The following is a 24,727-nucleotide window of genomic DNA, read 5'->3' on the forward strand; positions in this document are numbered from 1 at the left end:
TGTAGTGCACCCATGGACCTTGCTGTTTCATTGTCTTTCTTTAATTGGTTTTGTTTTTCATCCACCACACTTCCAAATAGTGGTTTCATCCACCACACTTCCAAATAGCTGTTCTCCATTGAAAGGTGCGTTTAGAATGTTATTTTGCACCTCTGGCCTGAAACCAGAGATTCCCAGCCATGCATGCATCCTTTCGGTGATGCCGATTGCTATTTCCTGCTGGCTGTGTCAGCAGCGTCTAGGGCTGATTTTAAACATGTTTGCCAGGTTATTCCACTCCTTTACCAAGTGGTTTGCCCTCATTTGGAATGGCTCTGGTGAACAAGTTACTTACCTTCGGTAACGATATATCTGTAAGAAACATTAGCTAGTGATGGATTCCTTACCTTAGAATTACCTCCAGGAGTCAGACTGGATCCAGAATGTTTTCGTCTGTAGTACCCCTGCGCGTCGGAAGGTGGCGTAGTGCGGCTCCGCGTCAGTCGTTGGCGTCGTGGTAGCGAGATGATGTCGCGGTAGCTACTTAGACGCTGCCCTCGCGTGCAGACCTCAGTTCTGTACACTACTTTCCGCGCCAGGATCGCAGAGCCATGCAAGATACTGACCACTGGTGCATTGAAACTAGGGCCCTGAAAGGGATGACCTTAACCCTATAAATCAGTTCACAGATCGAAGAAGGATGGGTGGGGGGGGGGGGGTAAGGAATCTATCACTAACTAATGTTTCTTACAGATATATCGTTACCGAAGGTAAGTAACTTGTTCATCTGAAAGAAACACGTAGTGATGGATTCCTTCCCTTAGAATCGATACCCCAGCAATACCAACCCCAGTGGTGGGTCTGCGAAACAAGATCACACCGGGAAGTCCCAGAGAACAGAACGGCCAAAGAAGCCGTCTTTCCAGACTTGGCTGTCCAAGCAATAGTGCTTAGTAAAAGTGTGCAGCGAGGCCCACATAGCTGCCTGACAGATGTCTTGTAAGGGGACACCACGTCCCAATATCGTAGTGGCAGCCATCGCCCTGGTGGAATGGGCGCACAGCCCCAATGGAGGCTCCTTCTTAGCCAAAGAAGAACAGGCTTTAATACACAAGACGACCCATCTAGAGATAGTCTGCTTGTGTATGGCCCGACCTTTCTTGGCGCTAACGTAGTAAACAAAGAGCTGGTCATCCACCCGGAACTGTTGTGTGCAGTTCAGGTAAAATGAGAGGGCACGTTTTGGGTCTAGACAGTGGAGCCTCACTTCCTCTCTGGAAGGATGTGGGAAAAAAGGTGGGCAAAGTGATGGTTTGCCCGATGTGAAAAGCAGTGATAACTTTTGGCAACAAGCATTTACAATGCAATGGTCTCGGCATTATTAAAGGTAGAGCTATTGGCATTGCTCATGACATTTTTTTTCTTTTATTTTAAACATAAATAAATGGTATGGTCATTTACAATGGCAATAGGTGAAGATTAGAGAGTATTCGCGGACACAGCGCACACACAGAGCCGCGCACACACACACACACACACACACACACAGACAGAGCCACGCACACACACAGACAGAGCCACACACAGACAGACAGAGCCACACACAGACAGAGCCACACACAGACAGACAGAGCCACACACAGACAGACAGAGCCACACACAGACAGACAGAGCCACACACAGACAGACAGAGCCACACACAGACAGACAGAGCCACACACAGACAGATCCACGCAGACAGACAGATCCACGCAGACAGACAAAGCCACGCAGACAGACAAAGCCACGCACACACGCAGACAGAGCCACACACACAGAGCAATGCACACACACAGAGCCACGCAGACAAAGAGACAGAGCCACGCACACAGACAGAGCCAGGCACACAAAGACAGACAGAGCCATGCACACACAGACAGCCACAGCCATGCACACACAGACAGCCACAGCCCCGCACACACACAGCCACAGCCCCGCACACAGAGCCCCCCCACAAACACAGAGACACACACACACACACAGAGCCACACACACAGCCACCCCTACACACAGCACCTGCTTCCCATGACCATAAAACAAGCAGGTGTTGCACACCGCACCTTTTGTTTTTATTAAAATAAAAATCTGTTATTTGTGTGGCGCTTTCACAAAAGTGCTTTACGTCGAATGCGGAAAGGAACATGAGTGGTGCCAATGCACTCGCAACCATGGAACATATGCAACAGGGAGGCTAAGTTTAAGAGGGCGTAAAATCCAAGTTTGAGAGCAGCGTGATCTGCGTTACATAAATTACTCTCTTACAAGGGGGCTAGATAAACCCGCAAGATAATCCTCTCCACGTGCTTAGTGAATTTTCTTTGAAAACACAGACATTTGTAGCCTATAATTACAGAAAACATCCAAGGTTAAAAACCCGGACTGCCCCGGCTAATCTCAGACACCTGGCCACCCTGCAGTGATAAAATTAACACAGCCCACCAGACTTGTAAAGCAGATTTGGGAAACCTTTTGTCTGCAGGACGACGCACACATCGACGCAGAGAGCGTGGCACTGCCAGCCAGCCAGGTGCAGCCAGGGTAACTTCCATGCCAGCACATGAGATGCTGATGTCGGGAGGTGGGCGGTGCCCTAAAGCTAGGAGAGTAGAAGGGGACTAGCATAGGAGGGAGGGCGTCAGAGAGGGTGGGCAGTGCCCAGCGGGATCAGAGGTAAGGAGATTTGCAGAAGCACAGGGCGTGTGGCAGAGACTACCAGCGGTGGCACAGAGGGCGAAAAGAGGCAGACTGCTGCGTGGGGGGACAGGGTCTGCGGGTCTGGATGAAACGGCGTTATGAAATGGCAGGAGAAAATTGTCAGGAGCAGGGTGTGCTTGGTGGCACGGGGGGGGGATCAGGGCAGGGAGGAGCATGGTGACAAAGTGGACAGGTGGCATGAGGCAGGCAGCGAGGCTGGGCAGTGTTGCGAAGGGACAGCAGGCAGCAAGCGCTGTGTCAATGTGGCACAGAGGAAACATTGATCAAATAAGGTGTAGTGAAGGCCTATGAAGAAGCAAGAGAGTGCAGGGCCATGGTGGCATAGAGGGTATAGGAGGCATAGAGGATGGGCAGTGCCATGGTGACAGTGAATTTGGGACATAAGTGGGTGTACTGTAGCATGGTGGCAGAGGCACCAGGGAGAAGCATGTAGCACAGGGCACACCAGCCAGGGGCAAACATATGCAGGGGCACAGATCAGAATGGACTGATAGGTGCACTGCTTCACCAGTGGAAGTAGGCATGGGCAGGAAAGTACCGTGGCAAGTAAGAAGAAAGGTCATTCTTCTATGCCCTGACTAGGGATATGATGACAAAGACAGAAGACAGAGTTACTTCCCAGCTTCTCCACCTCATAAAAGAGCTGTACATACTAAGGTGGCATTGCATTGGCCAAGAAATATGGCAAAGACCAGGGTTGGACTGGCCTAGAGGGCAATCAGGCAGTGTCCAAATGGGTTGGTCTGACAGTTTGTGGGCTGGTTTTCTAGAAGTTCATGGCCCTGTTTTATGGCTGGATGGGTTGGTTTTTACTGTTCTTTTTCCTGATATTACCACGAGCATTGTCTGGAGCAAACTAAAATGTATGCAGTCTCTCAAACCTTGCAAAACATGTATACAGTTTGTCTTTACAAGAACAATAATTGACTGATTTGCACAAGTGGGTCACTTTTTAACGATCTGGTTCGCTAATGGGGGACACTTATCTTGGTGCCCAGGCTTATTTTGTATCCCAGTCCGACCCTGGCAAAGATGGCAGGACATTTTTCCTTAGTGGTAGCCAGGTTTGTTTGGAAATTAGCTGTCCCCAAATTTAGTGTGAGACACAGACGAAATTTATATTGATATATTCTTGCAGACGGAGCTTACTGGGTGGTTCGGGACGTTCTAGTTTAAATAAATAAATTACAAAAAGTGTACTGTAACTAGGACAGCATAAATGAGAAAATAAAGATGTTAAGTGTCAAGTGTCAAATCATGTTTTTTATCCGAGGGACTAGGGAGTGTGGCCCAATTAAATCAATCAGAGGTAGTGTCTAAGGACTAGCGACGAAAAACAAAGGTTGCAAACCTGCAGAGTAAAATTCTCTTTTCAAGCAGTGTGATGTAGTCAGTGTATGAAGAGTAGAAAGGCAGCTGGCGCCGGCGTTAAAGAGGATTCTGTGCACGTGGAAATGCCTGCAGGTTGCTCTGGGAATTAAAATGATGACCGAACGTGCATTAAAATGGGGACGGAAAAAGTTGGGAGAGAGCCAAGAATATTTATCTAGTGAGTGACACCTCACATGGAGTACAAAGGCGAATATAGAGCTCTCTATAGCATGAATCAGATGTTTACCTGGTGATTAAAACATAGCCGCTGCGTATCGGTAAGTTCTTATCTTATTAATTTTCTTGTTAGATCTACAACTTTATTGCAGGGCGTATGGAGGGCTCGATAATAGCCGGGAATTTGAGATGTTGGTGATAACAAAGGTCTGCAAGAGGAAAAGGAAACAGAACGCATATAAACTACGGAGCAGACGGCTTGAATGAAACTCCGACTGATGGGGAGAACAGGAGAAATGTAATTACCTGCGGGGTAATGGATGCCTTGTAATAATTATAACGTCACACAGCTGATGTGGGGCCATGGAATATCAGCGGTGGTAGTGCCTTAGTTCTGTGAGAACGAAAAAATGCATAACACTGTAAACTAGCAGCCGCCAATAGGCATTGAAAACCTGCGTGGAAGCGCTAAATGGCCGGGTGATTACCTGGGGCTGTAAATACCTCCTAGAGAACTCGCACTTCGTGGTGGTGTTGCAGGGCTGCTGTCTGCTCAATAGACAAGCAAAACAAACAAGCGGGGAGTAAGTTAGAGGGGGTGAGGTAATGTTTGGGGATATATGGAGCATCGCGGGACCGGCAACGAACGCCTCCAGAGCTTTAAAGGGAGGTCACGGTGAACGGGTGGTGGGAGAACTACGCAGCACGTACCGGCAGAGAGGACCCTGCTGACGGCGCTGAGCTGGCCCTCAGGGGCTTCGGGCAGCATGCTGGCGGTATGTATGGGCTGCGATGGATCCTGCAGCAGCCTCCTCTCCGACCGGCGAGTGCAGCCGCAGGTCACTTCCTGGCGCTGCTGCTGCTGCCGCCGGGCCCGGTGTCACAGCGTCAGAGGTCCAGGCGGGGCCAGCGGTTGCTGCACTCAGGGCCCGCCTGTCTTCCGCACACAGAGCCCATAGAGCTCGCTTTTAAGGCAGTTGAACAAGTGCGCCCCCAAAAATCAAAGTGCACAAATTATTTCTCTTTGCTAAGTAAAAAAAAAAAAAAGTAGCCTAGTGCGTAGTTGTTAACCTGCAAATGGCAGGCCCGTATGCGTGCTTCCCCTAGTTCCTAGTTAACCTCTCCCTAGAATGTTTATTCTACCTCATCTACTAAAACCACGAGGATGTTGCATAAGGTGGCAAAAGGTGTCACAGACTGCGAACGCGGAAGTCATTATTCCGGAAAGTATTGGGGGCGCTCGGAACGTGAGCGACGTGCACCGACAGTAAATAGCTGAAAGGAAAGCTGTCTGTGTCTAAGTGCACGACTGACTGATCTACAATCTTAGATGCACCTGTGTCTAGCTTACGTATTTCTACAGTGTCAAAGCACAACCTTCCTCCAGCGGCGGTCGGGGGAAATGGCAAAACAAAAGCACTTACAAAAAAAAAACAAAAAAAAAACAAAAAAAACAAGCAAACATCCACCTCCGAATGACGATGAAAAAGGGGCGGGACTTAAAAAAAGAGGCAGAAACGCCCACGGATCGCATCAAGGCGGGGAAAATAGTTATTGACATACATCTCTTCCAATGGCTAGCCTCTATTTACGAAGCTAGCCAATGGAAGAGAGAGGCGTGTTAAAGCACCACTGTTGAAGTCATGAGATTTCGGCTCCGCCCACTGCTTACGCAGTACGACGGTAGCCTCAACCTAAAAAGGATGGATGGGTTCTGAGCACAACCTTTTACGGATGGACAGATAGAAAAGGAGGTTTACAAGAAAGAGCCTGGAGCTCACTCACTCTCAAAGCGGAGGTGACGGCAACCAGGAAAGCAGTCTTTAAAGTTAATAGACATAGAGGAAAATAGTCAAGAGGCTCAAAGGGAGAGCACATCAAATATGTGAGAACCAGGTTCAAGTCCCACTGAGGCATCACACAAGGAATAGGAGGGAAAAGGTGAGTAATGCCTTTGAGGAATCTATTTACAACAGGGGACTTGAAAAGAGAGGGCTGATCAGAAAGGCTGAAGTAGCAGAAAGGTAGCCCTTGCTAGTGCCCAGAGCAGAGCTTTGCTGGGCCAAAGAAAGAAGGAACAAAAGGACTTCTTAAAGAGGGGCAGAAAGGGGATACACAGCCTTTGCTCTGCACCATGCCACACATTTGTTCCTCCTACAGGCGTATATCAACTTAGTGGAGGGACGCCTGGCTGCCAGAATGACATCAGAAACTTCAGGAGGCAAGTCGAAAGGAATCAACTGCCATTGCTCAATCTCCACGCAAGGAGGTGGAGACTGGACAGGTTCGGGTGGAGGACGTCCCCTGCTGCTGCGACAGAAGATCCTCCTGAAGAGGCAGTCAGATTGGGGGATCATTGGTCATATTGAGTAGCTCGGGATACCAAACTCTTTAAACCCAGTCCGGGGCCACAAGAATGACTTGGGCCCAGTCGCACCAGATCTTCTTCAGCACTCTGGGCAGAAGTGGTTAAGGTATACAACAGACTGCAACTCCACTAAAGACGTAAAGTGTCACCTAGCGAGTGCCGCCTTGGAAATTCCAACACGCAGAACTGCTGACATTTTGCGTTCTCTTCAGTGGTGAAAAAATCTAACCAAGGCTCTCCCCACTGTTGAAAGAAACCTTGCGCCACGTCAGAGTGAAGACACCATACGTGATCCATCATGCACCTGCGGCGGAGTTCGTCCGCCCTGGCGTTCAGTGAACCTGCCAGGTGTTGAACCACCAGGAAAATGCCCTGATGTTCCAGCCATGTCCAGAGGCACAGAGCCTCCCGACATAGGGGCCATGACCCCACCCTGCCCAGTTTGTTGCAGTACCACATGGCAATAGTGTTGTCTGAACATCTGCACTACTCTCCCCTTGACAGAGTGAAGGAATGCCTTCAGTGCAAGTCAGATCGCCCGGAGCTCCAGAAGGTTGATATGGAGCTGGGACTCCGCCAGAGACCAGAGGCCTCTGATTTCCACCTCTCCCATGTGGCCACCCTATCCCAGGAGGGACGCATCAGTCACCACTGTGTGCTCCTGTTGGGGGAAGGGAGAGGGATGTGCCACTGACCCAATACCGGTTTGTGAGCCACCACTGCAATTGTTGTGCAGTGCCCTCCGAGATCTGGGTGTACTATAACAGGTTCCCCTGATGCTGCACCCACTGGAAGTTCAGGTCCCACTGCAGAGCCTGCATATGCCATCTGTCATGATCGACCAGCAGGATGCAGGAGGCAATGAGTTCCATCAGCCTCAGGATCATCCCGACAAACCCAGGATAGAGGGCTTCAGTCGGGATGACCCTGACCAGATCGGAATCCGAGCCTGAATATCCTGGACTTGCCATCCGGGAGGATAGACCCGAAAGTGCGTCGTATGCAGAACCGCTCCGATGAAGAGGAGCTTCTGAGAGGGAATCCGGCGCGACTTTGGCACATTGATGGAGAACCCCAGAAAATGCAGGAGGGCGGCTGCAGTCTGAAGATGGGAAACGACTGCCTGGAACAAGCCCGACTTCAACAGCCAGTCGTCGAGATGGGGGAAGACTGGAACCCCTGATCTGCGCAGATGAGCTGCCACCACCGCCATCACCATCGTGAACACCTGAGGGGCGCTGGTAAGGCCGATGGGGAGCACGGTAAACTGCAAGTGATCGTGGCCTATGGTAAACTGTAGGTAACGCCGGCAGGACGGGAATATGGAACTACGAGTCCTGCAGATCCAAGTCTCCAGGGTCGAGGGCAGACAAGACCTGAGCCAAAGTTAGCATCTTGAACTTCTTCCGGAGGAAGCGATTGGCGTTCCGAAGGGCCAAGATAGGACGCAGGCCCTTGTCCTTCTTGGGTACCAGAAAGTAGTGAGAACAACAACCACGTATTACTTCTGGCGCAGGACCAGCCTCGATGGCCCCCTTGGCCAAGACGGTCACGACCTCCTGTTGAAGAAGGGCCAATTGATCCCCCGACATGCGGTGGTTCTGGGGTGGCTTGGCTAGAGGGGTAGTCTCAAAGGGGAGGGAGTAGCCCCTTCGGACTATTTGTAAAACCCACCTGTCCGTAGTGATTGTGCGCTAGTTGGGGAGGTGATGGCGAATCCTGCTGCCCACTAGCATTTGATGGGCCTGAAAAAACAGACTAGGAAGGTTTGGAGGAAGTGGTGGCCGGGGTGGAAGTGGACTGACCCGCCCGCTCGCCCCACCTCTGCGGATCCCTAGTCCGGAGCCGCGCTGGGACGGTTGCTGCGCAGGCCTGTGGCTCTGAAGCGAAGGTGTTTGGGCGCCCCTTCCATGACCACGAAAGGAGCAAAAAGCCGAAAGTGGAGGAGGGCGAGTGGCCAAAAGGACCAAGGACTTGGCCAGTAGCCTGCAGGGTCCTTAAAACACTCCAATGCACTATCTACCTTGTTGCCATAAAGACGAATGCCATCAAAGGGCATGTCCATGAGAGTATTCTGGACATCTCCAGAGAAGTCCTCAGCTAGGTGTGGCGGCGGAGCGCCACTGTCGTGGAAATCATTTAGCCCAGCGAGTTAGCAGAGTCAAGGCAACAACGGATTGTGAACTTGGCTCCATCCCTCCCTTCAGCAATAGCTTGAGAGAGCAGTGTCCGGGCCTACTCCGGACACTGAGGCAGCACTTGCGCCATGGTATCCCACACAGAGTGGGAATAACGGCCCAAGAGGCATGCAGTGTTCACAGGACGCAGCCCTGAACTGGTGGAAGAAAAAATCTTCATACCGAACTGTTCCAGTCTCTCGGATTCCCTTTCCGGGGGTAAGTAGGGAATGCACTCTGGGATGTGGAGGCTTGGACCCCCAAGCTCTCAGGGGTAAAGTGTTGGGAAAGAAAAAGTGCATCATTAAAAGGCAGCAGTGGCTCCGCAGAGGTAGCCGCCGGATGAAGCACTTTTGTTAGGAGGTTAGACCCGATGGCCACTGTAGGGAGCTTGAGGTGGAGGGCCTTGGCCGTCCTACCAACACCACTGCGCAACTTGCACCCTTCTCCGAAGCCACGGTAGGAGGAGTTAGCATGCCAAGGTCAGGAGAGGTATCAAGACCACTGGCATCGCCCAGCTCCTCTGCCCACTCCAGGTCATACTCGCACTGCGCTGTGAAAGGGTTCTCAGACCCCTCCCAGTCCTCCCCTTCCTCCGAAGGCTGATGTACAGGCCGAAAATAAGGAGGCTGGACATAGGGGTAGAAAGGCCCCATTGGCGTCGAAACTGGCTCCGGCGCTGTGTCCACATCAGGGCTAAGACTGGGGACGTCATCAGAGGTGGTGCCAGTGGGGTCGATGTCTGTGGAGGGGTCACAAGGTCAACTGGCATCGACCGGGATCCAGGCCTGGATCCATGGAGGTCCTGCGGCGCCGGGGCAGACAGTGAAGCCGGAGCCGCCGACAGTAAAGGGCAAGGCCTCCCAGTTGGGCTGACAGAAATTCCTGCAGCTGGGCTGGAGTCGCAGACAGACCCAGGAAGGGTGGGTAGGCCAACAGCGACTGGGTAGGCTCCGCCGGAGCTGTGGGGGAGGCACCACCCACACCCACAGCTGCGAAGGGATGCCAGAGAGAGATGGCGCTTCTTCGACTTCTTGTGATGCTTGGTCTTACCTCACCCAGAGTGCAAATACTTTGATCCTGATGAACGATGGTGATGGGTCAGCGACTGGTCCCTCGGCCTCTCACAGGACCTTGAGCGGCACGGAGCCGACTGCCGGACTTCAAGCAACTGTCGGGACCGCTCCTGCAAAGTCTTCGGTGCCATGGCCCGGCAGTCGGGGTACGACTTGGGGTCGTGGTCGCGCCGCATGCAGTAGAGACCCACGCTGTGCGGGTCCGTCACCGACATCATGCGATGACAGTCCCCGCAAGACTTGAAGCTGGGGATCCCCACTGCACCAGGAGTCCATCGACTCAAAAAATAGAGACAAAAAGCTTTGAAAAACTCAGTCAAAAAGTGACTGGGGGTACCGCTCTCTCCGGATCGGTGCTTGCTAGCGTGGAAAAATAAAGAACCGACAGGGCGCGAGAGCGAAATCTAAGTATCTGCAGTGACGTCATCTTGGCGACCACAACTCCAATGACTGACGCGGAACCGCACAACGCCACCTTCCGACGCTCATGGGTACGGATGGTGAAAACTTTCCGGATCCAGTCTGACGCCTGGGGGTAATTCTAAGGTAAAGAATCTATCACTACGTGTTTCAGCAGCTCTCCAACTTCTTCCCAATGTTGATATGCATGCATATTGATCAAAGCATTGGAATTAACTATACGCCATTCAATTGCCACATTTCTTTCAACCTTCTGATCCATCCTTTTGCTCTCTTTGTAAGGTGGAGGGACCACATTAGTAGGTACATTTTCTCTATTTCGAGCTGTAGGATCTATGGTTGAGTCTGCTGGCCCTGAACCCTTGATGTACATAGAATCCTTAGAGAAATGCTTGCATGTGGCTGGTTCTTTACAAGCTTCCTTATCTTGAACCATAACACCTGGCAACATGGGAAGGTATGGACTCCTTGTTTGACTAGGCAGTAAGGAAAACATTATTGGGGTTTTTCCTTCTTCCAATTGCACTCCATAGGTGTCTGCTGCATTTTTATGACTTGGTTGTACATTCCAATGTCATCTGGTGGTGAAGGCCTCGATGGATGTCTCCACTGCTTCTCTGGCGATTCGGCGTTGAGATCTTGCCATTGCATGTGTTGAGCCTCCAAGTCGCTGAACCCGCACAGGTTGCTCCTCTTCAAATAATTCTTCTTTGTCTTTTGGTTCAGGAGTTATTGGCGGCTACAATTCGTCGACATGCATTTCAACATTTATCGAAATTGTCAGTGGAATTTTGAAAAGTTCCATCTTTCCGTCGAAATCCTTCTTGCGTTGCAGGATACTTGCCATTTTTGCTTCGAGTCTCTTTTTCTCCATCTCTGGCACGTGAATTTCGGCGTCGAGACTTTCCGCATTTATTTTTGGGCTCGACTGCACTAGTAATTGTCTTTCGACGTCTCTGAACTTTCAAGGGTCTTTTTTGCCGTCTCAGAGTTCTTGTCTAAGGAACAAACGTATTGTTTTCCCTTGGACGCGCTTGCGGATGTCGATTGTTTCGATGCGGAGGCTCCTTTTGAGGGCCTTAGTCAGATTCTCTGGACTCTTATCTTTTTCGAGTTAGACAGTTTCCTTCTCATCCTCAACAACCGTGACGTCCGTTTCCTCTTCAACTTCTGCACCTTTAGCGTCTTCGCTAGGGAGGACCAGGTCTCGAAGCGTTGGTAGTGGGTCTTGACCCTGCATGTTATAATTGGCTCTTCTCTGCCGCTTTCTTGGTTTCAATGTCTTTGGGGTGAAAGCTGAGCATGCATTGCAGTCGCTTCAGTGATCCAGTGGCAGGCAAAGATTGCAGACTGGATGCTGGTCTTTTTGTGCGCATTTGTGGTGACAGTTGTCACAGAATTTGAAAGGTGTTTTGTTCATTACCACGCACAGGGAGCCCCCTGCATGCGCATTCTTCGTATCATCGAAGTTTTGTTTCTCTTCGTCACGCTCCAGCTCGTAAGATTGAAATCCGTACGTCGAAGACCATTTCCTCCTGGTTTTAGGATAATTTTAGTTTTTTGTTGATCCTTCTCTCCAATCTTATGGAGCTCATCCGTCTCGATCCAGACCCAACTGCGGAAATTTTTTGTTTAAGATGGCCACCAAAGGTGGGAGCTTCCGGAGGAAGCCTGTCAAAGTCGCAGGAGGACACCAAACCATCGAGCGAATTCTGGGACACCCCGGAGGATGAACTGCGGCTTCCCCGAGCCTAGCGGCCGGTGAGGCCTGGCAACCGGAGCCGGCCAGCCTCTACCCATCGGCCGCTACACCGGCTCGCCCGATCTCAAGCGACCGCCTCATAGCTGTCCGGGGCTCGACGGGGCGCTATTAGAGCCAGGGGCTGTATCACCGAGCCCGCAATTTTGTTCGGCGGTGCACGGCCTGTTGCTGCTGGTGCCCAGCGGAGGGGGGCTGCGGTGGGGAACGCCACGGGTGGCCCAGCAGTGAGGAGGGTGCATTCTGGGACCCAGCTCCCTAGCTGGGTCAGCCGCCTCTGCAAACGGAGGCACTGCAGAGCACCACCCATACCCGCAGACTTCAGACGGGACACGGGCACCTCAGGCCTTCCCCACAACTTCTGCAGCATGGTCCCTGGGGGCGTGGCAGCTCTGTGTGGTCGGTTGGAGCCAGCCATACGCACCCCCACCTTCCTTGAGATCGGCCACGTGTTGCAGCTTTCTGGTGCGGCCGCATTGGCGCTGTCCTTACCAGCGCCTACCCCAAGCTGGGCCTGCACGCACACCTCAGCCATAGGAGTGGTCCAAGGAGGGCAGACGCCACCACGTTGAACATCACCCGGAAAACCTGTCTAGTGGTCCCAGGAGGGTTAAGTGTTGCAGGGGTCCTCCTTTGATCGTGGTGCGTGAACCTCTGTGAGTGAGAGCCTAATTCGTCGCACTTTGGGTCTTGCTTTGCCTTGGACTGGCTCTGGGGTTATGGTGCTCTGGCCTGCCGTCCTGCTGCATGTCTGGCCCGATCCACGCAGCTATCATCCAGTGCTCGGTGGGGGTGTGCCCACCTCCTGCGACCCCCCCTACAACGCCAGTCTGGGCTAGGGCCTCCACCCGGGCCAGAAACCTGATGGACTCCAAACCAGACGTGACACTTAAGGACCTCTTCTCTCTAACTCCCATGGCCGCACAGGGATCCTCCAAAATGGCCCTTTCACCTCAGGGTGCTGCTGCCAAACCATAGACGGAAGGAGCATGGGAGGAACCAGTGACCCGCACCTTTCTCTGGACCCTCTTCACGACGCTTCGGGGGATCTACAGATGGTGAAGATTCTGAGATTGAGGACATCCGTAGAGACATTGATAATATCGGGGAACGGGTGGTGTGAGAAGTTGGCCTGATATGCAGTGCTCACTATTCTAGTGATCACTATGTATCAGTCCAGACAACCCTTATTGATGATTGGTTGTAAGTCAACCTTATAGACCAGCTATCCTAGTAGCATGGATACGAGCAGGCTAAGACTCTTGAGGACGTGTTAAGCCAGCTGTTTTACCATCACATATACCCCTTGAACACCCAGTGAAAGGACACCACACAAGTGGTTATGAAAATAAATGTATATTTATTTCTAACAAGACTACCCTGGCTCTTTATGAGACAGGGAGTTAAGCACACAACAAAACTCTTATAAAAATACTTAAAGTCGCACAATTTACACAAATGCCCGAGGGGCACGAAAAACCATATACACAAAAAGTGGAATGCGAAATTACTAGCAGGTAAGTACTATTCTCATAGGCTTTAGAATCGCTAGGACTGAACTACTGAACCTTTAGATTACTAGCAGGAGACCTAGGGACGTCGTGTGCAGAGTGGGAACTCTCACGCGTAATGCGGGAACAAGTCTATGAATACTAGCAATTGCAAAGTTACTGTTCTCGGGCGAACCAGACTAGGTGGGTCGAAAACAAGAGTGGATCCAAACACTTAGACTGTTGGACTATGCTGGAGCACCGGAGTACTCAGTTTACCTAGCACAGGGGCTGCGGCTGCATAAGGTTCAAGTTGCGTCGGAAACCCTCGTTGAAGAACCAGGAGCTTGAAGAAAGAAGTTGCTGGCAGGCGGCCAGTGAAGAAGTTCGTGGTGATCCAAGCCTGGATCAGGGAAGAAGAAGACCTGTAAGCAGAGGGGACCAAGTTCTGAATCACTAGCCAGTGATTTAGGTGGGCACCAGGATGGCACCGGACGAAGTCACCTCGACCAGGTGAGTGGGCGCTGCTGGGCTCTGCAGTCTCTCAGACCAGGAGGCGTTGTCGGCGACCAGGATGGAGGTGCGAGCTGTCCCACGAAGGTGTCTGCTGTCGACGTCGCTGGACCCAGGATTGGGGCAACAAGTCTTGGCAAATGCAAGCCCACGCGGTGGACTTAAAATGGCGTCTGGAGTGGACCAGGAGGGTCCGGGGTGCTCCTCTGTTGGAGGGGAGCAAGGGCCAGTCTGGAGCAACCAGACCAGCGGTGTTTGTCGTCGAAGTTCATCGTCAGAGGGCCACTAGCCAACGGGCAAGTGACCAGGACAACGCAGTGAGCAGCAAAGAGCAGAAGGGCCCCACGCATATCTCGTGGATGCAGGGGGGCTGAACTTCGGTGCTGGAGCTGCTCAGGGTCGGGGCTTCTCTTACCCCAAAGCACTCAGTCGAGGGTCACTCGGTGGTCGTGCTGGACAAGCGTCGTGCAGTCTTTAAAGATGGCCGGTCCCTCGAGGTCTCGTCACACCCACGGTTCACAGCTGGGCTGATGATGCAGGTTGAGGTCAGAGGTGCCAGGGAAGCCGGTTCTCGTCGTGCTGGGCAGTCTTGATTGGTGCCTGCTGCTGCAGGGTGACTACTCCTTAGTCACAAGGGAGAAATCTTGAGAAGAAGTCGAGAGTTCCTTTCGTAGAAAGTAGTTTCAGGATTCAAAGATGATCTAATTTGGAAGGGGGCCTGCTCCTACTTTTATCCTGCAAAAGGGGGCTGGCACGCGACTAAGTCCTGCCCTATGGGTGGGACTAGGAAGGGGGGTGGTTACACCCCTCTCCCCTGCCGGGCTTTCCCCAGCCCAGGGGCTGGTGTGCCCCTGGAACTGGTTCTAGCCGGCATATGCACAGTGAGCACCGGGGTGCCATTTGCAGTCACCTTCCTCTAAAGCCCTGCCTACCTAGAATACACAAAATCCTGTCTGGGACGGTGCTGGCACCGCCCCTGACAGGAAACCCTTTGTCCTTGCCTCCTGCGCTGGGAGGACTCCCAACAACAGGAGGGCAGACTTGTGTCTCGGTGGCAACATCCATCTTGTGGAGCTGAGGCCATGTCTGACTTTAACCGGGGTTACAGGTTACCAACCTGTCGTGTCCCTCTAGGAGGGTGGAATGCTAACCCCGTCGCCAGAATTGGCGAGGGGTTAGTATTCCAATTCGTATGACACCTTACTCGACATGTTTTGATAAAGCGATACCAGAGTTGGCATATAACCGCGAGGGTTATAATGCACTTAAGAGTATATGGTATGCGTTATCATGGAACAGCTATTAGGACTTGGTTGCGCAAGCTGCAAACGGGCTCAGCTCATGCCAGAGCACCATCTCACATTATTCCAAGCACTCTGCCTTCAGGATTGTTAAGGCCTGCCATAGGAGTGACTGATAGGAATATATGTGTCCATTTTGGGGTTAGACATAGGAATACTATATCTAAAGCAAAGGGTGAGTACACCACTTTGCCCCAGCTGTCAAGCAGCCAGTTGTGTCAGTTTTGGATGGCCAGCCAGGGGTGGCATAATACATGCTTCAGCCCCTGGTAGGCCCTGGGTACACCTATGCCCTGGATACCTAAGGTATACTGTACAGGGACTGATAAGGTGACTCAGTATCCAATCAGATATGTACCTAGGGTACATGGAATCCATTTTAACAGAGAGAGCAGTGGGCCTGGGGTCCTGAATAGCAGGGCCCCAGGTCAAATAAGTCAGAAAACCAGCAAAACACCAGGCAAAAAGTTGGGGGCAATCATAGTCAGGGATCTACCTTCCTACAGGTGGCAACCCTCGAAGACAAGGGAGATACAAGGGACTCTGAACTCTGTGCTCCAACAAGAGGTTAATCTCATCCATGAGCAGCAGGTTGACCTCCAAACACACCTGGAGAATCGTTCTCAGAGACACATCAGAGTCCGAGGGAGTCAGGACCAACGGGAAGGCAGGAAACATCTTTGCATATGTGAGGGGTATGTTCAATCACATTCTGGTGAATCTGTCGGAATTGGACATCAAGATTGACAGAGCACATCAGGTGGGGCCTCCCAGGGCAGACAAGGCTGCCCCAGTTGACATTCTGGCCTGTGTCTAAGACTTCTGCACCAAAGAGGAGACCCTCCGTAGGGCCAGAGCTATGCACCCAATCACCTATTTGGACCAAACTCCCACTCTATACCAGGATCTTGCTGCGATCACGTTACAGAAACACAGGCACTTCCGTCCTAGCACGTCCCATCTTCGTCAGCGCGATATTTCTTACTCCTGGGGCCACCCGTTCCAATTGATTTTCTGTCTGAATGGAAAGCAATACCAGCTTGGCTCTGTCGGAAGCTAGCAGACTTCTTGGAGTCACCATTCCGGAGGAGGAGGTGGAGACACATAGCTCGAGCCCCACCCCGCAGGAGAATCGCCATCGGGATGGCAGCGACAACGCCTCAAGCGGCCGGACCCCACAGAAATTGCATCGGGCAGAGGGCTGTCCTGGAGATCCTCCCGGGGATGCTGGCAAAGACGTGACTTTTTGGGGGGGCTGCATGCTCATCATCTCACTGAGGTGGGAGGCGGGGAGGGTACTACCTTGGTCACTATGGACCCCATGACTATTTTTTTCCTGTTCATCCTGGCATGACGGACTATCTTGTTCTTGGTCATTTGTTATTCTCTTCCCTTTTGTGGGAGCGCCTTTTTTTTTTACCACTTGTGAAGGACAAATTTGATCCCGATAGTACAACCTCCGCGGTGGGTTTTGTCTTTTTGGGGTTTTGTTTTTCCCTTCTTCATTTTGGGGGCCCTCGTCCACTGTTCTTCGCTACTGGCTATGTTGGGTCGTTTCTGCCATCTATTCACCATGCCTCTGTTGGCCTCGGTATTCAGCTGTGCTCGTGGTTTCTCTGCCTCTAAATGGCCCCCTCCTAGCTCCATATTCTCACCCTGAATGTGCAGGGGCTCAATAACCCAGTTAAGCACAGAGCGGTCCTCTTCAAGCTTGAACATTCTAAGCAGACATCGGTCTCCTCTCTAGGAGACGCATCTACTGGCCCGGGATTGCTACCGCCTAAAATCCTGCTTGTTCCCCATACAACTATTCTCCTCCTGTACCACTAAAACAGCAGGGGTTGGCAATCCTAATCTCTCGCACCTTCCAGGGTAGGGTTCTCCAGAAGGAGGCAGAGATTAGAGGGCGACTTCTAACGTACCAGTTTGACATTGGGGGCAGATGTTAGTCATTTGGTCCATGCGTCAGCAGAGCGCAGAATCTTGTTGGGGGGTGACTTAAACTTAGTGTTTGAAAACTTAATGGACAGATTAGCTCATCGCTCAGGCCAATCGGGCGCCCTTTCCCCGTGGGGCCTGGAGAGACTACGGGATTTTGGTATGGTTGACCTATGGCGCTTTCACCTGCACAGCCATGAATACCTGCGGGGCTTGGGGGGGGGGAATCTCCGGACCCTGACGGTTGGGGCGGAGACTGCCTCCCTCTCTGATCACGCACCGGTAGTGGCTACACTTACACTCCCCCCAGAGCAGCAACCATCCCGCCAGCATGCTCTGGACGACTACCTGACACCCCACTCTCCACACAACGGGCAGTGCTCAAGGCAGTGCTAGAGGGGGAGGGGGGGAAAACACATTGTGATCTCAACGGCCGACAACGCAGAGCCTAGGAGCAAAAGGGAAGACCTCACGCAACACATCAGAGTTAGAGCAGATGCTCCAGCGAACGGGAGCACCCAGGATCTGGCAACAATTGCACGCAGTGAGGGCATAGATGGCTGCCGTTTATAATAATAGGGCCGAGTATGCGACCTTGTGCGTGCATCAGGTTTTTTGCACGGGGGGTGGGGGGAGACCACTGTGGCTGGCTACTGGCCCATGAATTGCACGAGACCCGACAGCAACAGGGGGATATATGTGTAACAACACTGGCCGGACGGGACTGAGGATGCAGAATTTGCTGAGGCCTTCCGTGATTTTTATGCCCAACTTTACACGGAACAGGCGCTGGACCGTGCGCACAGCGAAGCATATATTGCGGCAGCACAGCTCCCTTCTCTCGCTCAGGCTGACCACTTAGAGAGAGGTGTCAAGGAGGTCATAGCGGCTATCTCTCGCCTTAAACTTGCTAAATCCCCCGGGCCCGATGGTTTTACGGCCGCCTTTTATAAAACCTTCTGCTCAACAAAAGCGCCTCTCTTGACCTGACTTTCTTATTCTTTAGCATGTCCTCAGGAATTGCTCCCGTCAAAGCGAGAGGTGGAGTTAGTTGTTATCCCGAAGGCCGGGAAGAACAAGGCTAGCTGCAGGGCATATCGCCCTATATCCCTCCTCAATATGGACCTCAAACTCTTCACAGGAATTCTTGCCTCCCGATTGGCGCCCTATATGCCGGGACTCATTGACCCCAACCAGGCGGGGTTTATCCCCCAGCGCCAGACCTGCGATAACATTAAACGGGTACTCCACCTCATCGAGGTCTCCAGAACATCGGGGGAATATATGCTTCTCACAATTGACAGAGAAGGCCTTCGATATGGTCTATTGGCCATATCAAGAGCAGGTTCTGACATTCGGGGATGGGAGAGAAGTTGAGGACTGTCATTTTCAAATGCTATCGGCGCCCCACAGCCTCGGTTCGAGTTAACGGACACACTTCGACCTGCTTTCCTATTAGTAGGGGTACAAGGCAGGGGTGTCCTCTTTCACCCCTGCTCTTTGCGCTATACATTACAGGGATTACATTTGAGGGTGATGTCCATACCATCAGCCTCTATGCTAATGAGGTCTTGGTGTCTCTCTCTGACCCCTTTCCGGCCCTGGGAGCCTTTCTGACAGAACTGGATCGCTTTGAGTCGGGTTTTAAGGTCAATGTGGAAAAGTCAGTTGCTCTCAATCTCTCGTTGTCTTGGTGTCTCTCTCTGACCCCTTTCCGGCCCTGGGAGCCTTTCTGACAGAACTGGATCGCTTTGAGTCGGGTTTTAAGGTCAATGTGGAAAAGTCAGTTGCTCTCAATCTCTCGTTGTCCCCATCAACTCTGGCGCAGTCAGTCCGCGCACCCTCTCCAATGGGCAGACGAGACCGTCCCTTATCTAAGCATTCAGCTGGCCCAAACGCAGTCAGGAGTAGCCTCTACCAAGCTGCTGACAGATCCAAACGGAGCTGCGGCAGTGGAAATCTTTCCGATCTCCTGGCTGGGGAGAGTGGCTACCACTAAAATGACGATTCTCCCCCAAATACTATATATTTTCCAGACCCTACCCTTGAGACCACCTACAGGGTGGATAAAGCAGGTACAATCGGAGCTGTCGCAGTTCATCTGGCGGGACCACAGACCCCGGTTGAGGGGACCCATTACAATGTTGCCCCCGAGGAGGGGGGTTGGGGGTTACTGACCTCCAGCTGTATTTCCGGGCGGTGTAGCTACGCCATTTGGTCGAATGGAGTCGAGCTGAGTCCGAGAAATACGGGTTGTTTCAGGATCAAGCGGTGGCGGCCACCTACAGAAGACCCATAGGCCTCCCAATCTTTACGCCTCTCATATCACCAGGACGATCTTAGAAGCTTGAGACCAGACTTGCCAGAAGCACAATTTGACCACCTTCCCGTCTCCACTCACTCCGCTCTTCGACAATCCCGATTTCCAAACTGGGATGGGAGAGGTTGCATTTGCGAGTTGGCATACCACCGACTGCCGATCCATGGGGCACCTGTTTGACCTAGATGGGATTCTCATTTTATCACAGATCCGCGCTATTTATGGGATCCCTGAATCCGAAAGATTTCATTACCTGCAGCTACGCCACTGGGCCCTCCATCCACTTGTAAGACCACAAGCACACCGTTATCTCACACCTTACGAAAAATGACTACTAACGCGCACATCAGATAAAAAACTTACTTCAGATCTGTATAATATGTTGCTTGCTAGACATACACATACACAATGCCGTCCGAGCGCGCTGGGAGCAGGATCTGGGACAGACCCTCAGTCAAAGAATGGGAGGGGGTGTACTATAGAGCCCGTCACTCAGCACGAAACATGGGGTTGACAGAGACTGACAAAAGTGACCACATACTGGTACTATTCGCCCAACAGTTTACACAAGATGGTTCCCCGACAAAGTGCGGACTGTTGGTGGGGTTGTGGGAGGCGTGGCACGCTGGTGCATCTTTTGTGGGATTGCGAACAGCTACATACCTATTGGACACAGGTTCTGAACGAAATAGATAAACACCTCGACACTCAACTCCCACGATTCCCAAGCTATGTTCTCCTGGGCCTCCCGAATCCTCTCACATACCCGCTCAGATCAAGACGGGGTCACCAGACTGCGATAGCTCTGGGTTCTGCCATACAAAACATCCTACTCCACTGGCGGACGACTCACACTACCACATTCATGGGTTGGTTGCAGCGGTGTGACAGGTCTTCGGTATGGAGAAGATGACCCTCACGCTTGCGGGGATGGCTCCACTTTTGTCGATCTTTGGCAACCATTCCTCACTCTGTTGGGCTTCTGAGTTCTGGGAGCTCACATGTCCAAGATATCTTAGCTTGCTGCGCCTTTCAGCTACCCCAGCCGTAGACTCTCAGTAAGCCCAGTTGCAAAGTGTGGCATAGACCTTTTTACAATGACACTTTGGTCGGTGGACGAGGGCAGGGATGGTGGGAGGGTATAATAAGTCTCCTTTTTTTTGGTACCTGGAACTATGGCACAGTTTCTCGGAGTGGTGTGGCTCACTGGTTAGAGGCGGCAGACCCAGAAGCAGAGGACGGCCCGGGACCAGGGTTCAATTCCTGACGCAACAGGGTCGTGGACCAGGGTCAACGGACTCGATAATTCTCGCCTCGGTGCCTACTCTAACCAGGGATCACACTCGGCAACTCTGGGCATTAGCTTGCCTCATCTCCACAACGGCCCCACCACATACGCAGGGGGTGCCTGGTTTCACCTTGGAGATACCCAGTAGGGACAATCTCACAGGGAAAGCCAGGACGGGATCCCAAGCGGTCTACAGCGCAGAGATACTCCTTCGGGAGTTGATTCTAGCGCTTTAGAAACCCACAATTAATTAATTAATTATTAGCACGTCCTTAATGGGAAGAGAGGCTCGCTCTAGAGAACACGTATGTACCGCATTGTTGGTTTTTGTTCACTATATGCAAATAAAAAGATTTAAACCTAAAAGGACCAGAACTACAGAAGACAGCAGTTCTGTCCCGAAGAATCCAACACAAAGGACTCTGGTGCCCTGCAGATCCTACCCACTCTGCACCAGGCACCTACAGCCTGTGTCCAGGTGGACCACTGATCCATTACAGGTCCCCCAGCGATTCTGACATCTAGTCCAGCATTGGCTGACCCCTCATGGTCACCACAACCGTACCTGCAGCTTGAAACCCCTCCTCCCTCCCCCCAACTGCGTACGGCTCAGGTAAGAAGACTCCGATGTCTAAAGGCACCCCGGCACCTGAAGCCCCTGGGCCTTGGTGAACAGAATCAACTGTGCCCCTATGACCCCCTACATCTCTACTTACCTTTGCTGCTGTTGGTCTCCTTCCTGCAACCTCTGGTGCGATGCCTGCAGCCTGGTTGTCGAAAGTTAAGTCTCCACTGAAGAGCATTGGGTGCATGATGTTGAGTTTGCCCTCTGCACCAAGCAGCCCCGGGTGGTGTAGGTTTGGTGCTGCTTTGTGGCCCCCCCATGCTTGCTCTAACCCCCACAGCTTGGCCCCGGCAACCGATTCCTATCTGCAAGCAGCGTGGCTTTTTGCACCCACAGTGTCCATTGAAACGCATTGGGCCAAATTCAGATTTTAACTTCTGCACCCAGACGCACCTGTGCCGTCGGCGGTGCAGTTTTGGTAGTTACCAGACCCTTACAATGGTTTAAGAATTGGCTTAGATACTGTAGGGGTACTAGGCTCATGCACCTGTACCCTCACCAGTGGTATAGTGCACCCAGCTTGAGGGGTGGCTAACCTATGCAGTGGGTTGTAGGCATGGCACACAGGGATGTGTGCCATGTCAACTCTTCACTTTGTTCTGCACCAAAACACGCAGCCTGCAGAGTGTGTGCGTGTAAAGGTACAGGGCCTCTAAGGGTAGCACAATAAGTGCTGCAGCCCTGAGAGGCCTTCCCTGGCCACTGTGCCCTTGGTATCTATGTACCATTTACAAGAGACTTACATGTGATCAAAGAGTGCCAATTGGGTTTTGTTTTCAATGCAGTTTAGGGAAAGAACATGGGCACGGAGTACCTGGTTAGCAGGAACCCAGGGCACACTCAGTGCTCTTTTGAATTAGCATTGGGGAGCACAGCAAAAATTCTTGCAGAGCTGGCCTACACCATTTCATTGTAAATAAAACCCATAGATTTTAGTAATATCCAGAACCTATGCAATGCATTTTTGTTTACATAACTGTCCCTTCAACACATTCTCAGGAATAGTAAGCATTATGTAAATACAAAGACAATCAAACAAGCACTTCACAGCTTTATCACTCACAAAGCTTCAAGTGATTTGATCAATTAACTGCAACAGCACTCTCCTGTCCTGAGAAATCAAGTCAGGCAGACAAGTAAACACAACTTTTTGCAAGTGTGCTGCTGGCCTGAAAGAAATGCAAATGTGCACAATGAGATAATATGCAAATTCTTTACATTTGCAGATTTACTCATTGTGCACATTTGCATTTCTTTCAGGCCAGCAACACACTGGTAGAAATACTTGTTTGGCAGTCTGCCTGGCCTCGATTTCCCAGCACAGGAAAGCATTTTAACTATTTGTCTGAGACAATTTCTTTTAGTAAATGAAGTGTGTGACCCCCTTTCCATGCCTCCACGGCCCCACGGGGGGTCACACCCCACAGATTAAACATCTCTGATCTACAGCCGCACATGCCTTGAACACAATGTTTGCACATTCAGCCATAGTCAAACTATTAATGAAGATTAAAATAAAATAAAAATTCCAACACAAAGGATTACAGAAAAACATGTTTTATTAACATCCAGGTGTGCGCTGGAATATGTGCCCCTAATAATTTGAACATATTTCACAATATGCCTTTCATGTTTCAAGAGATGAGAGTAACTGTACAACAGTAAGTACAAAAGTACACACGACAGGACACTGCGTATCTATGAAATAGAACTTGCCTATTTTTCATGACAAAAGTTTAACCTTTTAACTAAAAATATGCCATCGTTTCATAGTTATCAAGTTGAATAAATGTGGGCAGAACTTGATTACAACACTAACACCAGTATTACGGATCTGATATTTACAAAAGAAATCTTTTCCCTCTCAATAAATAAAAGTCAATGCACATCCATGCAAGCTAGAATGCAAGCCTTTTGGTTACAAGAACATTTTCTAATGACAGTGTGAAACCATCCAAGACTAAGCCATGTTCTGTCTTTCAAACTGCATCCATGCCTCGCATTGAAGATGTAAAACCCAAGCCCATTCCTCTTTGGGTGTGCGTCTGTGAGCGTGCCATTTCGTACTGTGCATCCAAATTTCGGAACATCTCCTCTTGCTGTTTCAGAGTCTTAAAACTTTCCTGGTCAAGTTTACTTGTGCCAGCTTCCTCTTCTTGCTAACAGTCACAGAAAAACAAATGAGAATAAGAAACCTTGAATGATAAAGTAATCTAAATATTATAAAGCTCAAGTATATTGAACACGAGCAGCAGGTTTGACATCACTCAATTGTATAAACTCATACTAACTATAAATCAGACTTAGCCAGCTTTTTAGACACATAGTTTCACAAATGCTTAATAACCTTAGAAAACTGACAATTTGGAACTGTCCACTTCATGTGTAGGATCAGATATACTTTACCGCTATCAGCAACGTAAGTGTGACAAAATCGTACCAAAAAATAAGAAATGCGATAACATGGATCTGCAAAAAGTCAAGAGGCTCTTGGGTTTGTACAGATGGGTCCCCAGGAGTGGGCCTGTGGTGCTGGTCAACCAGAAGGCTCACAGGTTAAACTGAATACACTTTTGATCAGGTAGTCATAAGGGTCTCAGTCATGGTCTCATTACACAGTAGTAAGGCTATGTAGCTGATGGCCCAGGCTGAAAAATTTCAGTTAGTAGGTTTGCTTTGGTTTTAACCATGGACAATAGCAAAACCAAGACCTGAGGCCTGGCAGACAACCAGTACAAGAGATGCACTCTCCTCTATATGAGGGTGCCCTATATGGAGCTCAACTCAGTTTCAGGGAAAGTGCTTACAGGGATGTGGAATTCCTATCGCCCTAGGCCCGGGACATATTGTTTGGGGTCAAAGGTAACCAGTTTTGATGTGTGTTTTGTCCTTGGGGCTTGTATTTATGGTTCATTAATGAAAAGCCTTTATTATTAGGCTGAGCACTCAAGTAAATTTTGCAAGCTCAGACTGCACAGACAGTGGTTCCAGTATAAAAATGTGTACACACATTTTTTAATGTTTAGCAATAGGAGGCTATGTATAATTCTACCAGAATGCTCTCCGATTAGATGCATATATTTGCAGAAGCTTGAAAGTAAGATTAATGATTCTGTGCTTTAAAAATAAAAAATGTAAACAAAAAAATACAAAAACATTTCGGCATAACTA

The 24,727-nt window shown here is 50.8% G+C and overlaps 1 protein-coding gene across 1 annotated transcript in view; it reads right to left on the reverse strand.

Moving 5' to 3' along the window:
• Nucleotides 1-23,097: 23,097 nt before the first annotated feature.
• The window catches only part of RSRC2 (arginine and serine rich coiled-coil 2), a 266,569-nt gene continuing 264,939 nt past the window's right edge, over nt 23,098-24,727 (reverse strand). Inside the window, exon 10 of the mRNA XM_078667575.1 lies at nt 23,098-23,715. Within this exon, the coding sequence (XP_078523701.1) occupies nt 23,536-23,715 (180 nt within the window). The 3' untranslated portion in view covers nt 23,098-23,535. The remainder of the gene's footprint in view (nt 23,716-24,727) is intronic.

This window comes from Lissotriton helveticus, chromosome 11 (genome assembly GCF_964261635.1).
Source record: "Lissotriton helveticus chromosome 11, aLisHel1.1, whole genome shotgun sequence".
In the NCBI taxonomy this organism is placed as follows: Eukaryota; Metazoa; Chordata; class Amphibia; order Caudata; family Salamandridae; genus Lissotriton; species Lissotriton helveticus.